At 45.3% G+C, this 15,741-nt stretch overlaps 1 protein-coding gene across 1 annotated transcript; it reads left to right on the top strand.

Moving 5' to 3' along the window:
* Window positions 1–286: 286 nt before the first annotated feature.
* Window positions 287–4,295, top strand: phox2a (paired like homeobox 2A). The gene is made up of 2 exons (XM_020514120.1): window positions 287–514; window positions 3,873–4,295. Exons 1-2 carry the CDS (start codon window positions 287–289, stop codon window positions 4,293–4,295), a joined length of 651 nt encoding a protein of 216 aa, XP_020369709.1.
* Window positions 4,296–15,741: the final 11,446 nt, after the last annotated feature.

Raw genomic sequence — 15,741 nt, 5'->3', positions numbered from 1 at the left:
TTATCCAGCGATTAAACCCCTTTCTTTACTTTTCTTAAAGTTTCCTTTAGGGAAGGAAACTGCCATCCTGACCTGGTCTGGCCTACATGTGACTCCAGACCCACAGCAATGTGGTTAACTCTGAACTGCCCTCTGGGCAATTAGGGATGGGCAATAAATGCTGCTTAGCCAGTGACTCCCTCATCCCGTGAATGAATTTTTAAAAAAAACTTCATCGTTTTGAACCATGTGTGTGAGATTTTTAGGAAGATATTGCGAAGTGGGCTCAAGGTGAGCTCAGGAGAGGATGTCCATCATGAATGTCCCATTTGTCCTGTTGTCCTCAGTGCCATACAAGTTCTTCACAGACCACGGTGGGATCAATGAGAAACGGAAACAGCGGAGAATCCGCACCACGTTCACCAGCTCTCAGTTGAAGGAGTTGGAGCGAGTCTTTGCTGAGACTCATTACCCAGATATCTACACCAGGGAGGAGCTCGCACTGAAGATTGACCTGACAGAGGCCAGGGTCCAGGTAGGAGAGCTTTCCAAATTCACTCCATCAGTTGGGTTTCTCACCCGAGGGCAGTGGGTATTTGCCCTGCTCTGAGTCACAAGGCTGTGGCTTCAAACCCCAACCCATCTGCTCGCAGAAAAAGACCCCGAGCTACCTGTTGCCTGCCACTTTAACGCACCACCCTGCTCCCTGGCCATTATCTCTGTCTCTGGCTTGCTGCAGTGTTCCGGCAAAGCTCAACGCAAGCTGGAGGAAGAACACCTCATTTTCCACTTGGGGACCCTGCAGCCCTCTGGACTCAATGTTGAGTTCAATAATCTTAGGGCCTAAACTCTCCCATGTCCCAGCCCCCCACCCCACACACCAGGCCTAGTTACCACATGGGTTGCTACCACAGACAGTCCATTGTCATTCAGTAGTGGCCCCCATTAGCAGCTACTCAGCCTCCCAGGCTGACTGCTACCCATTGCTTTGTCTGCCCAACTGTTTTCCTCTCTCTTTGGGCTGCATTTCCACCTATCGTTTACTCCTTATCCCCTCTCCTGCCTTAGCACATTTACCAACCTTTACCTCGCTACAGCCGGTTCTGGAGAAGGGTCACTGGACCCGAAACGTTAACTCTGTTTTCTCTCCACAGGTGCTGCTAGACCTGCTGAGTTTTTCCGGCAATTTCTGGTTTTGTCCTTGAATGTTGTGACATTTCACATGCTCATCCAAGTCCTTTCTCCTCCTCCCAGGCAGCGCATTCCAGACTCCCACCATCCTCTAATCCCCTCTAAACCTCGTGCCTTTCACTTTAAAACTGTGCCCCCTTGTTAGCGACCCTTCATCCTAGGGGAATAGCCACATTCTACCCACACTATCCATGTCCCTCACAATCTTATACACCTCAATCAACCTTGTCTGCTCCAAGGAAAATACCCTGAGCTTATCCAGCCTCTCTTTATCACTGAAATGCTCCATCCCAGGCAGCATCATGGTGAAACACCCTGACATCAGCTTGAACTGCCTGTCTCCTGCGCCCTCCCCCCCACCCTCGACAGGGGTGATGGTGACTTGGTGTTGATGCTGCTGGACTGTAATCCTGAGGATCTGGCTAACACTGTCCAGCCATGGGTTCAAATCCCACCAGAGAAGCTGCTGCAATTAACAAATCAGGAACAGAAAGGTACTCTTAGTGACGGTGACCAGGAAATTGTCATTGAATGGTATAAAATCTCATCTTGGTTCACTCATGTCCTTCAGGGAAGGAAATCTGCCATCCTCACCCAGTCTGACCTACATGAAACTCTGTCAATTTGGCTGGAGGAAAGCCTGCTAAGAACAAGCTACTCATTTCTCATCTCTGAGGTGCAAACCCTCTTGTTGAGTTCAGGGTGAAATCTATTTGTTTCGTTGAAGAAACATCTTAATGAGTTTATGTGTGTATGAGAGTTTGTGTTTCATTTTTTTCCCTTTATTCATTCAAGGGATGAGGGCATCACTGACCACGCAGCATTTATTGCCCATCCCTAATTGCCCAGAGGGCAATTGAGAGTCAGTCACATTGCTGTGGGTCTGGAGTCACATGTAGGCCAGACCAGGTAAGGATGGCAGTTTCCTTTCCTGAAGGACATTAGTGAACCTGATGGGTTTTTCCGACAATCAACAATGGATTCATGGTCACCATTAGATTCTTAATTCCAGATATTTTATTGAATTCAAATTCCACCATCTGCCATGGCAGGATTCGAGCCCGGGTCCCCAGAACGTTATCTGGATTAACAGTCTAGCAATAAAACCGCTAGGCCATTGCCAGGCCTAGTGTAAGAACAAGTGAGTGTGTGTGTGAGAGTGACCGTGTGAGAGTGAGAATGTGAGTGTGTGTGTTGTGGATATTTCGAGGGATAAGCATGAATGCTTCTATTATTACCTGTGTACGTTATTAATTATTGCACTTTTCTGGAATAAGTTTTGTTTTGATAATAATCCAAAAGTTGTGTTGATTGTGAAACCTGACTGAGGGGTCTCTTGTTATGAATAAGGTATTTAATTGGTGGTCACAGGAAGTGGAAAAAGTATTTTTATTTGATGTTGGGACTTGTGGGACAAGAGAGACTGTGCTCTCCTCCAGTCCCAGTTCTAACAATTGACATTGTTCTCGGTCTCTGAACCAAAAGCTGTGATACAGAGTTGATCGCACAGCAATGTAACCCCAGCTGGTACCTGCCAGCATTAACCATTCACAGAGCCCCATCCAACTCCTCTCACCTGGTCAGTGTCTCCTTCCATTTCTTCCTCCCCTGTGCATTTACCTAGACTCCCCTTAAATGTTCACATCAACCTGTGGGAGCAAATTCCACATTCTCGTTCCTCTCCAGGTAAGGTTTCTCCAAGATTCCTGATTGGGTTAATTTGTGACTGTCTGATGGCCCCAGACTTGTCCTGATCTCGTACAACTAGGAACATTCTCTCCACATCTATCCTGTGAACCTCTGTAATGATAACAATCTCTCTCTGGCCATACCTTCTCGTGCTGTTAAAACCCTTTCCCCTCCTGCGCTCACTGACCTACATCGATGGTAGCTATGATGTGGAGGTGCTGGTGTTGGACTGAGGTGGGTGGACAAACTCAGAAATTACACAACATCAGGTGATTGTCCAACAGGTTTATTTGAAATCACAAGCTTTTGGTGGGTAGCAGTGCTCCGAAAGCTTGTGGTTTCAAATAAACCTGTTGCACTATAACCTGGTGGTCGTGCAATTTCTGACTTTGACCGACATCGATTCTCAGTCAAGCAACTTCTCGATTTTAGAATTCTCATCCTTGTTTTCAAATGCCTCTGAGATTCTGCATCTCCTCCAGGCCCAGAGACCCTTTGAGATCTCTATGCTCTCCCTTCTCGTTCTGATTTAAACCAATCCACCATTGTTAGTTGTGTCTTCAGCTGTGTGCATTCTGAGCTCTGGCCATCCCTTCCCTCAACCTTTCCGTTCTCTCTCCCTCCTCCATTCAGAGGCTCCCATTCAAGTTATTGTTGCCCTTCACAAATAACTCCTGATCCGTCTCCTTCTCAACGTTCTCTTTAATTTTGTGAAGCTCCCCGGGACATTTGGTGCAATTGGCATTGATAGGGAACCAGCCCCATCCACGTCTCATGAACAGATAAGAAAAAAGTATTGCTGTGGGTCTGGAGTTAGGTGTTGGCCAGACAGGAGTAAGGATGGCAGATTTCCTTCCCTGAAGGGCATTAATGAGGACAGCTTTGAATGTCGAGTTATGAAGATCAAGGGGTGATCTGATGGCAGTGGTGTTGCTCTGTGGGGCATGACTGTTTATATTTCTAATTCCTGATGGATTTCTCTCACCCTCACACCCCCACCTTCTCAATTCCAGGTCTGGTTCCAGAACCGCCGAGCAAAATTTCGCAAACAGGAGAGAGCTGCTAACTCAAAAGGGAATGGCAGCAATCCGCCTGGGAAGAAGGGTGACCTTGTGTCTGAGGAGGACGACTCGAAGGAGCCCAAATGCACTGACCCGGACAGCACAGCCAACCCCGGCTGCCCCCCCTCCACCTCTAGCTCTTCCAGCTCCTCCTCCTCCACCCCCTCAGGGCCTATCTCCAGTAGCAGCCCCCATGCAGTCAACTTGCCCAGTCCCAATGGCTCCCAGTCCCTCAAAGCAGCAGCTGCCTGGCCCAACAATGAGTTGCTGAAGGCCCAGACCTGGCAGCCCAGTGATAGTATGAGCGGCCCCTTTGCTGGTGTGCTCTCTACCCTGCACAGAAAATCCAACATGCTCAAGCCTAACCTGTTCTAGACAGAGAGAGAAGGAAGTACAGCTCAGACCAGGAATCCCACTCCCAGACCCATTCCCCATTATCCATTCCCCATTCCCCACCCCACATCCCCTCTTCCCTGTCTCCTGTCTCCCACCCCCACCCCGTTCCCCATTCCCCTCCTCCATTCCCCATTCTAAACCCCCTATCCTCCTACCTTTCCCTCCTGTGCAAGGTCATTCACAACTTGGGCACGGGTACAGTCATTGCCCTCACAACATGGTCCCCTCCCCCATCCGAGTCCCCTGTCCTTGTCTCCTGTTGTACTGAAGCCTCATCCTGTAGGCCCCACAGCAGCTGCCCCCCCAACCCCCACTACCCCAGGTCAATCACTCAGTGAAGAGCCTCAGTCCCTCATTAGTTGCTCAGAGCCCGGGCCTGGGGCTGTACTGTCACTGTGAGCCCTCCCTTCACTAGTTCCTGCCACAATATCTCTCTCTCTCCCTCCCTATCCCTGTCTGAAGGGTTTGCAAGGAAACAGCAGATTTTGGGAAGGATTTCATGAAATCCCTACAGTGTGGAAACAGGCCATTCAGCACAACGGGTCCACACTGATCCTCAGACCCACCCCCTTACCTTATCACTGTAACCTTGCATTTCCCAAGGCCAATCCACCCTAATCTGTACATCTTTGGATGTGGGAGGAAACCGGAGCACCCGGAGGAAACCCACGCAGACATGGGGAGAATGTGCAAACTCCACACAGACAGTCACCCGAGGGTGGAATCAAACCTGGGTCCCTGGCGCTGTGAGGCAGCAGTGCTAACCACTGAGCCACCATGAAGCCCTGACATCTCACAAAAAGATCACATCAGGCTCAGCCGGAGGGTGAGGGCTATTGAACTGTGGGAGGAAGCAGCTGAACCCATCCCTGTCCCAACCCAAAATGCACAGCAACAGTAAGTGGAGGGGTCGTAGGTCAGGGCCACTTGGGATGGGGGGCAGGAAAGGGCTGAGGGTGGGGATGAACTCAGAACAGATTTGGAGGGAATCATTTCCCACCTTCTTCCTGTTCAGCATTTGGACTCTCAGACCCTGAGCCCGAGGGATTGGCTGTTGATGCAGCTCCTATCTGTCACGCTGTGTGTAGGAGAACAAGAAACCTCAATAGCCCCGATTTCAAACTGCCCTCTCCACCAAAACCTCAAGGATTGGGCTCCACTGTCATTCCTCATGCAGTTCAATAGCTGGGCAGCACTCACCACCTTGGTTAAAGGAATCACGACTTCAGGAGGTGAATGAAAGGTCACCAGGGGTTTGTGGAGCTGGTCCTGAGGCACAAGAAGCAGTGGGAGAGAGGATAAAACCACAAGGGTTTGAAATTCCACATCTACCTTCCGGAAGTGGCTGATAGTTGAAGAGAGCCCTCGAAACCCAGTGGTGGCGTTCCCAACGAGATTTGTGATTTTTAAAAATAATTTATTCGCAAATGTATATGAATTAATTTATGTTGATAGTTAAATTCCCTTTCACGTGTAACTGGTGAAAGGCTGTGTTCCCATTGTATAATACTTTAACCCTAACCATTCCAAAGCAATCAAAGGGAGAGCTATCCCCTGGGACACAACTCACTGCCTCAGACACAAGTCAATATTGTGCTACATCAGGGAGATATCTGTACACTGACTGGTGTCTCTCAGTAACTCCCGCTCTCTCTCTCAGGGTGATATCTGTACACTGACTGGTGTCTCTCAGTCCCCTCTCTCTCAGTGAGATATCTGTACACTGACTGGTGTCTCTCAGTAACTCCCACCCTCTCTCTCAGTCCCCTCTCTCTCAGGGACATATCTGTACACTGACTAGTGTCTCTCAGTAACTCCCACCCTCTCTCTCAGTCCCCTCTCTCTCAGGGACATATCTGTACACTGACTAGTGTCTCTCAGTCCCCTCTCTATCTAGGACATATCTGTACACTGACTGGTGTCTCTCAGTCCCCCCTCTCTCTCTCAGGGAGATGTCTGTACACTGACTGGTGTCTCTCAGTCCCCTCTCTCTCTCTCAGGGAGATATCTGTACACTGACTGGTGTCTCTCAGTCCCCCCTCTCTCTCTCCCACGGAGATATCGGTACACAGACTGGTGTCTCTCAGTCCCCTCTCTCTCAGGGAGATAGCTGTACACTGACTGGTGTCTCTCAGTCCCCTCTCTCTCTCGGGAGATATCTGTACACTGACTGGTGTCTCTCAGTCCCTCCTCTCTCTCTCAATGAGATATCTGTACACTGACTGGTGTCTCTCAGTCCCCTCTCTCTCAGGGAGATATCTGTATACTGACTGGAGTCTCTCAGTGTCCTGTCTCACTCTCAAGGAGATATCTGTACACTGACTGGTGTCTCTCAGTCCCCTCTCTCTCAGGGAGATATCTGTACACTGACTAGTGTCTCTCAGTCCCCTCTCTCTCAGGGAGATATCTGAACACCGCATCTCCTCTTTTGAATGGGACACTGATTATTTACTTGAGTTGCAGATATACATGTTCTATTTGATTGCGATTGGATATGGGTGTAGTCCTCAGCATGTATTAGGGTAATTCTGGAGTTCCAACTGAAAACAATACTACTTAAATATTGTATTATTAAGTATGAAGTGTACATAAGTTGATAGAACTGTTATAAATACTGTCTGAGGGTCTAGACACTCCCTTTGTGACTTTCGCAGATGTAACACTCTAATGTGCAAAGAATTGGTGGGGCTTGTAATCCAGTTGTTACTTTTGACTTTTTGGATCAATCTGTTGAGTACTGGACCATTTCTGTGATTTACCCATTTTCTCTTTAGTCTGGCAAGCCATTGGGTTGTGGTAGGCCCATCCCAGTGAAGCTGGTTGCTATGGCAAACTGCCACACTGTTGGTTAGATTCACTGCAATAGGGCCTGCACTGACACATGGCCCTGTGCTAAACTAATTATGGCCTGCAGTGAGATTTGTTGCCACGTTAAACTAACCAGGCCCCGGATTGAAGGCCAGTTGCTATGGAACCTAACCTAAAGCCTGCGTACCTTCCTCTTTGGTCGTCTCTTCTGTCTTGTGAAAATATATAACCTGAAACTCTGATCCAATCAATAAGATTGAAACCATTCCCACCTGGGGAAAAGTTCCACAATGACCACAAACAGTCAGCTGTCCAACCTACAGAGGGTGTAACAGAAAAACTGAACAAATCCAATGGTATCCCAACACTGACTGTATCTGTGGTGGGTGGTCATGAGCTCTGAGTTATCTCTCAATTAAATATCTTTTAACTAAAAAGAACCAGCCCAGATTTACACTGAGAACAAGCAAGGCCACATTATACAATCACTTCCAAATCATCCTTAAGCATTGGTTAAGGAGGCCATTCAGCCCCACTCTCCTGTTTCCTCACTCAATTTGACCCGCATTGTAATTCCATTTTACCTGACACTCGAGATTAGTCTGATCAGACCCAGTGCTACAATGAATTGTTACTCAAAAACAGCCTTGTGTACATGAGCATTGTGTTAAATCTTGTGAATGAATTTGTCAATCTATCGATAAATGATTCAACTGTGCACAGCTGGCTAGAGTTTGAAATAAAATAACCCTTTGCTGTACAGCTTCAAGGTGGGTTTTTTTGTTTGGCAAGAGCAGGGGTTACCCACTCTTAAAAGGAACAAGAATAGACAGGAAGGGTTCTGTTCTGAGGAAGGGTCACTCGACCCGAAATGTTAACTCTGATTTCTCTCCACAGAAGCTGCCAGACCTGCTGAGCTTTACCAGCAATTTCTGTTTTTGTTTCTGATTTACATCATCCACAGTTCTTTCAGTTTTTATTAAGATCAGGCATGGATTTAAAGTGATTTCCTTATTGTCTATTGTTAACTCCCCTTTCTCCATCTCTAGAGTACCAACACTTTACTTACTCCTTCCATTGTTAAATACCTGTCAAAACTCATGCTATCCTGATTTTACATTCCTAGCCAGCTTTCTCTCATGATTAACCTCTTAGTCATCATCTGCTGTTCTTCACATTCTGATATTTATCTGATCTGCCACTCCTCTTTGAAGTCACATGTTTTCTCCTTTAATACTTCCCCCAACTCCTTTAGTTAACCAGGTTCCTCCCTTCATATATTTTCTTTAAACTGCAAATATACCTATGCGCTGAGGTTTATGAGTTATTCTTTGAAATGTCTGCCACTGTATCTCTATTAAACTACCCCTATCCTAGTTTGCCAGTTCAGTTTGGCCAGCTCAGATTTCATGCCTCCATATATGCCCTTATTTTAGGTTTACAATACTTGACTTAGACCGAATCTTCTCCCTTTCAAATGGAAAATAAAATTCATTCATATCATGGTTGCTGCTACTTAGGGGTACCTTAACTGTGAAGTCATTAATTAATCCTTGCACATTTCACAATATCAAATCTAGCATAACCTGACTCTTTTGTCAATTCCCTGAGGTGCTGCTCTAAGAAACCATCTTGGAAGCTTCCAATGAACTCCTCATCCAGCCTACTCCAACAAATCTGAATTGTTCAGTTTGTCTGCAGCATAAAGTCACATATGATTATTGCTGAGATAACAAGGTGTAGAGCTGGATGAACACAGCAGGCCAAGCAGCATCAGAGGAGCAGGAAAGCTGACGTTTTGGGTCTGGACTCTTCTTCAGAAATTATTATTGCTGTCCCTTTAATGCAAGCACCCAATATTTCTATTTTCACACATTTTCCCACTTTGTGGAGTGATATGCTTTACTGTTGTAAATCAAGGGGCTTGTAGACCATGCCAACTAGTAACTTCTTTCCCATACTCTTCCTCATCACTATCCAAACTGATTCTACATCTTGGTCTCCTGATCCAAGGTCATCTATAACTATTGCAAAATGCCATCCTCCACTGATAGCTACCTTTGTATTTTCTTGAATGTCGTATAGCCCTCTATGTTCAGGATCTGATCCTTATCATCCTGCAGCCATGTCCCAGTAGAGACTATCAGATCATGTTTGCTATCAATTTATTCACATTATGAATGCACTGTGCATTCAGATAGACAGCCCTTAGCTTTGTCATTTGGTTATCTTTGTAACATCTGATACTGATTCATGGTTCCTTCCTAGATTTTTTTTCTCTCTGTCCCTTCCTAACTTTAATTTTCCACATTACTATTGTACTCATCTTTACTTTATTCATAGAGTAGAATAGATTCCCTACAGCATGGAAACAGGCCATTTGGCCCATTTGGCCCATTGGGTCCACACCAACCCTCCCCCTAGATACACCCCCCATTACCCTATCCTTGTAACCCTGCATTTCCCATGGCCAATCCACCCAACCTGCACATCTTTGAAATGTGGGAGGAAACCAGAGCACCTGGAAGAAACCCACACAGACACGGGGAGAATGCACAAATACCGCACAGTCACCCGAGGGTAAAATTGGTGCCGTGAGGCAATAAGCCACTGTGTCGCCCCATTCATGATATGGGCACTGCTGGCTGTGCCAGCATTTATTGCCCAGAGAGCAATTAACAGTCAATCACATTGCTGTAGGCCTGACCAGGTAAGGATGGCGAATTTTCTTCCCTAAAGAGTGGTGGGTGTGTGGAATGCGCTGCCAGCAGTGGTAGTGGAATCAGATACTTTAGAGACTTTTAAGCGACTCTTGGATAGGCACATGGAGGATCGTAAAATGTAGGGTATGCAGGGTAGATTGATCTTAGTAGAATAATAGGTCGGCACAACATCGTGGGCCAAAGGGACTGTACTGTGCTGTACTGTTCTATGTTCTTAAAGGAACATTAATAAACCAGCTGGGTTTTTAACGATAATTGATGATAACCTCACAGTCACCATGAGGTCAGCTCTCTATTCCAGATATTTTGTTCAATTCAAATTTCACCATCCACATCCCAGACAATGGCCTGGGCTTCTGGATTGCTAATCCAGTGACATTACCACAACACATTGCCTGCCCATCCTCATCTCTGATATACCATCTTTCCACATTTGATCCCTTTGCCCCACGATTTAGATTAAAACTGCCTACTTCCTAATTACATAGCTCTCAAGAACACTGGCCCCAGCACGGTTCAGGTGGACACCATCCCAATATATAGTTGCCACTATTCTAAATACTGGTGCCAGTGACACAAACTGGAACCCACTTCACCATTGCTTGAGACATGCAGTTAGCTGTGCATGCTGGAGTCTTATGTATGCTATGTCAATTTGCATCCAATGCCTTTGTAGCTACTTTCTTAATATCCTAGAATGCGTTCCATCAATTCCAGAGGTCATATTGGTCTGTAGACCCATAGTTTCCCTAGGACTTTTTCCTCTAGTGGTCATTATTGTATTTATCTCCTCCCCTTTTGCCCCTTGAATATTTAGCAAGTTTGAAATGCTATTAGCATTTTCTACTGTAAAGACTGATGTGAAATATACATTCAACTTGATGTTGGAAATCTGGAACAAACACACAATGCTTCAGAATTGTTCTGAAGTCATACCAAACTTGAAATATTAACTGCTTGTCTCTCCACAGATGTTGCCAGACCTATTGAGATTTTCCAGAGTTCTGTTTGTGTTTTGCAATCAACTCCTCTTAGGAATTTAATAAAAGTGTGATGTCACACACTTTGGTAGGAAGAATCAAAAGACAGACTATTATTTAAACGGAAAGACACTCTGATACAGAGCAGTGTAGATGGATCTGGCTGGTCTTGTGCATGAAATACAAAATGTCAGCATGCAGGTGCAGCAAGTAATTAAGGATGCAAATAGAATTTTGCCTTTATTGCTCAGGAGTTGGACTGTATAAACAGGAAAGTCTCATTCAAACTATACAGGGTGCTGGTAAGGCTGCACCTGGACCACTGGGTAGTTTTGGTCCCTTTAAGAAAGAATGTACTGATATCAGAGGCAATGCAAAAGCGATTCACTAAGCTGAAGGAGTTGAATTATCCAAAAAGGCTGAACAGGGTAGGCATTGAGATAATGTTTTCACTAGTAGGAGAACCTCGAACTGGACGGTATAGTTACAATCCTTCTGAGGGTATTGAATATCTGCAATTTTACCCTGGAGGGCTGTGCAGGATAGATCACTGCAAGTATTTAAAGTGATGGTATGAGGTGATTAGGTTGATAATGAGCTGGCATGAAAGAGGAGTTGAGACCCGAGGCAGGTCAATGATGATCTTGTTGAATGGTGGGACAGGCCTGAAGGGGTGAATGGCCTAGTCTAATTTCTTGTATTGTCTCCATGGGGATTATAGGATTATTTGTGGGAGAAGGTGGAGCTTGATGGAACAGTCCTCATTTTTCTGCATGTTTTCAGTTCGGAGGAAGGGTCACTTGATCCAAAACATGAACTGATTTCCCTCCACAGGTGCTGCCAGGCCTATTGAGCATTTCCAGCAATCTCAGTTCTTGTTCCTCCTTTTGAACGTCCAGTCTGCAGAAACCTCTCTCAGCAGGGGAATCAGGGTTACAGAGAAAATGCTTTCTCTGGAAAGCAGGAAGGATAGGAGGAATGTCAGATCAGCCATGATCCCATGGAATTGGAGGGGGGAGGAGTAGACTCAAGGGGCTGAATTGCCTACTCCTGTTCCTGTTCTCAATACATTGACGAACCAAGTACAGAACAGGCCACCATTGTGCAATAAGAAAGGAATAATTGCCAGCATAGCCCTCGGGAAGAAAGCCACTATAATAGAACAGAATTCCCTCCCCTAAAAAACTGATGAATGCTTTGGATCAATGGAAGCATTAAAACTGATACTGATGGATTTTCGTTCGGGAGGATGATCAAAGGTAAATGGATTTTAGTTAAAGATCCTTCAAAATGTAATGAAGTGGAGCAAGCCTGAGGAGCAGAAGTGTTTAGAAACATAGATGAAAGGAGCAGGAGGAGGCTATTCTTCACCATCATGGCTGATCGGCCAACTCATTAGCCAAATCCAGCTTTCTTCCCATTACCTTTGATCCCATTCACCCCAAGTGCCATATCTAGCTACCTCTTAAATACTTTCAATGTTTTGGCATCAACTACTTCCTGTGATAATGAATTCCACAGGCTCACCACTCTTTGGGTGAAGAAATGTCTCCTCATCTCTGTCCTAAATTGTCTGCGCCGAATCCTCATACTGTGACAGAGATAGTAGGAACTGCAGATGCTGGAGAATCTGAGACAACAAGGTGCAGAAGTGGATGAACACAGCAGGCCAAGCAGCATCATAGGAGCAAGAAGGTTGACATTTTGGGCCTAGACCCTTCTGGTTCTGGACATCCCCCCCTGCATCTACCCTGTCTAGTCCCGGTAGAATTTTAAGTCTCTATGAGATCACACCCCCCACCCCACCTCATTCGTCTGAACTCTAGCAAAAACAATCCTAACCTAGTCAATCTCGCCTCGTATGTCAGACCTTTCCTTCTGTTATGTTTCTATTTTCTTAATTCTCATTTATCTCTGAATATTTTGACTTGCCTTTCAACACTTTAACTGACAGTTCAAGCCCCATCTGTTAGAACATAAGAACTAGGAGCAGGAGTAGGCCATCTGGCCCCTTGAGCCTGCCCTGCCATTTAATAAGATCATGGCTGATCTTTGAGACTCAGCTCCATTTACCCACCCACTCACCATAACCCTTAATTCCTTTACTGTTCAAAAATTTATCTAGCCTTGCCTTAAACACATTCAGCGAGGTAGCTTCAACCGCTTCACTGGGCAGGGAATTCCACAGATTCACCACCCTTTGGGTGAAGAAGTTCCTCCTGACCTCAGTCCTACATCTGCTTCCCTTTATTTTGAGGCAATGCCCTCTAGTCCTAGTTTCACCTGCTAGCGGAAACAACCTCCCTGCCTCCACTTTATCTATTCCCTTCATAATCTTATATGTTTCTATAAGATCTCCCCTCATTCTTCTGAATTCCAATGAGTATAAGCCCAGTCTACTCAGTCTCTCCTCATAATCCAACCCTCTCAACTCTGGAATCAACCGAGTGAATCTCCTCTGCACCCCCTCCAGTGCTAGTATATCTCTTCTCAAGTAAGGAGACCAAAACTGCACACAGTACTCCAGGTGTGGCCTCACCAGGACCATACACAGCTGCAGCATAGCCTCCCTGTTTTTAAACTCCATCCCTCGAGCAATGAGCAGACAAAATTCCATTTGCCTTTTTAATCACCTGCTGCACCTGCAATCCCATCTTCAGCAATTCATGCACAAGGACACCCAAGTCCCTTTGCACAGTAGCGTGCCACAATTTTTTACCATTTAAAACATAGTCCATTTTGCTGTTATTCCTACCAAAATGGATGACCTCACACTTATCAACATTGTACTCCATCTGCCAGACCTTTGCCCACTCACTTAGATTATCTATATCCCTCTGCAGACTTTGTGTCTTCTGCACACTTTGCTCTACCACTCACCTTAGTGTCATCTGCAAATTTTGACACACCACACTTAGGTCCCAACTCCAAATCATCTATGTAAATTGTAAAAAATTGAGGTCCCAACACTGATCCCTGAGGCACACCACTAGCCACTGACCGCCAACCAGAAAAACACCCATTTACCCCTACTCTTTGCTTTCTACTGGTCAACCAATCCTCCATCCATGCCAATACATTACCTGTAATACCACGCAACTTTATCTTATGTAGCAGTCTTTGGTGTGGCACCTTGTCAAATGCCTTCTGGAAATCCAGATACACCACAGCCACAGGTTCCCCATTGTCCACCATGCAAGTAATGTCCTCAAAGAATTCCACCAAATTAGTTAAACATGACCTACCCTTCATGAACCCATGCTGGGTGTTCCCAATGGGACAATTTATATCCAGATGTCTTGCTATTTCTTCCTTAGTGATAGATTCAAGCATTTTCCCCACTACCGAAGTTAAGCTAACTGGCCTATAGTTACCTGCTTTTTGTCTACTTTTTTAAACAGTGGCATCACATTGGCTGTTTTCCAGTCTGCAGGAACCAACCCAGAGTCCAGTGAATTTTGGTAAATAATTACTAGTGCATTCGCTATTTCCCCCATCACCTCTTTTAGTACCCTGGGATGCATTTCATCAGGGCCAGGAGACTTGTCTACCTTTAGCCCCATTAGGTTGCCCAGCACTGCCTCCTTAGTGATAATGATAGTTTCTAGGTCCCCACCTGCTACAACCTTCTTGCTATTAGTTTTCAACATGTTATTTGTGTCTTCCACTGTGAAGACCGACACGAAATAACTGTTTAATGTCTCGGCTATTTCCTCATTCCCAGCTATTAAATTGGCCTTCTCATCCTCTAAAGGACCAATGTTTACCTTCGCCACTCTTTTACAATTTACATATTTATAGAAACTTTTGCTGCCTGTTTTTATATTCTGAGCTAGTTTACTCTCAACCTATCTTACTTTTCTTTATAACTTTTTTTGTGGCTTTCTGTTGGCCTTTAAAGATTTCCCAGTCTACTAGTTTCCCACTATTCTTTGCTTTTTTGTATGTGTTTTTTTTCAATCTGATACTTTCCTTTATTTCCTTAGACAGCCATGGCTAGCTCTCTTTTCCTACAGTTCTTCCTTATCACTGGAATATACTTCTGCTGAGCACTGTGAAAAATTGTTTTGAAAGTCCTCCACTGCTCCTCAATTGACCCACCGTAAAGTTTTTGCTCCCATTCTACCTTAGCTAACTCCTTCCTCATTCCTTCATAGTCTCCTTTGTTTAAGCACAGGACATAGGTACTGGATTTAACCTTCTCACGCTCCATCTGCATTTTAAATTCGACCATACTGTGATCGCTCCTTCCGAGAGGATCCCTAACTGTGAGATCATTAATTATTCCTGTCTCATTACACAGGACTAAATCTAGGATAGCTTGCTCCCTCGTAGGTTCCATTACAAATTGTTCAAGGAAATTATCGTGGATGCATTCTAGGAACCCCTCCTCAAGGCTGCCGTGACCCACCTGGTTTGACCAATCGATATGTAGATTAAAATCCCCCATGATAATTGCTGTACCATTTTTACATGCATTAGCTATTTCTATGTTTATTGCCCGCCCTACCACGATGTCGTTATTTGGTGGCCTGTAGACCACACCTATCAGTGACTTCTTCTCCCTGCTATTCCTAATTTCCACCCAAATGGATTCAACGTTTTGTTCAGTAGAACCTATATCATCTCTCACTACTGCCCTGATATCATCCTTAAAAATCAGAGCAACACCACCTCCCTTACCTTCCTGTCTGTCCTTTCGAACAGTTTGATACCCCTGGATATTTAACTCCCAGTCATGACCATCCTGTAACCATGTCTCTGTAATGGCCACTAAATCATACCCATTTGCCATGATTTGCGCCACCAACTCATCCACCTTGTTTCGAATGCGCTGAGCATTCGGATAAAGTGCCCTTATGCCAGTTTTTGCACCTTCTTTTTGGGTCCTATCACCTCCATTACTAACAGGTC

Source organism: Rhincodon typus, chromosome 6 (genome assembly GCF_021869965.1).
Source record: "Rhincodon typus isolate 14 chromosome 6, sRhiTyp1.1, whole genome shotgun sequence".
Classification (NCBI taxonomy): domain Eukaryota; kingdom Metazoa; phylum Chordata; class Chondrichthyes; order Orectolobiformes; family Rhincodontidae; genus Rhincodon; species Rhincodon typus.
This window is presented reverse-complemented; position numbering and strand designations above follow the sequence as displayed.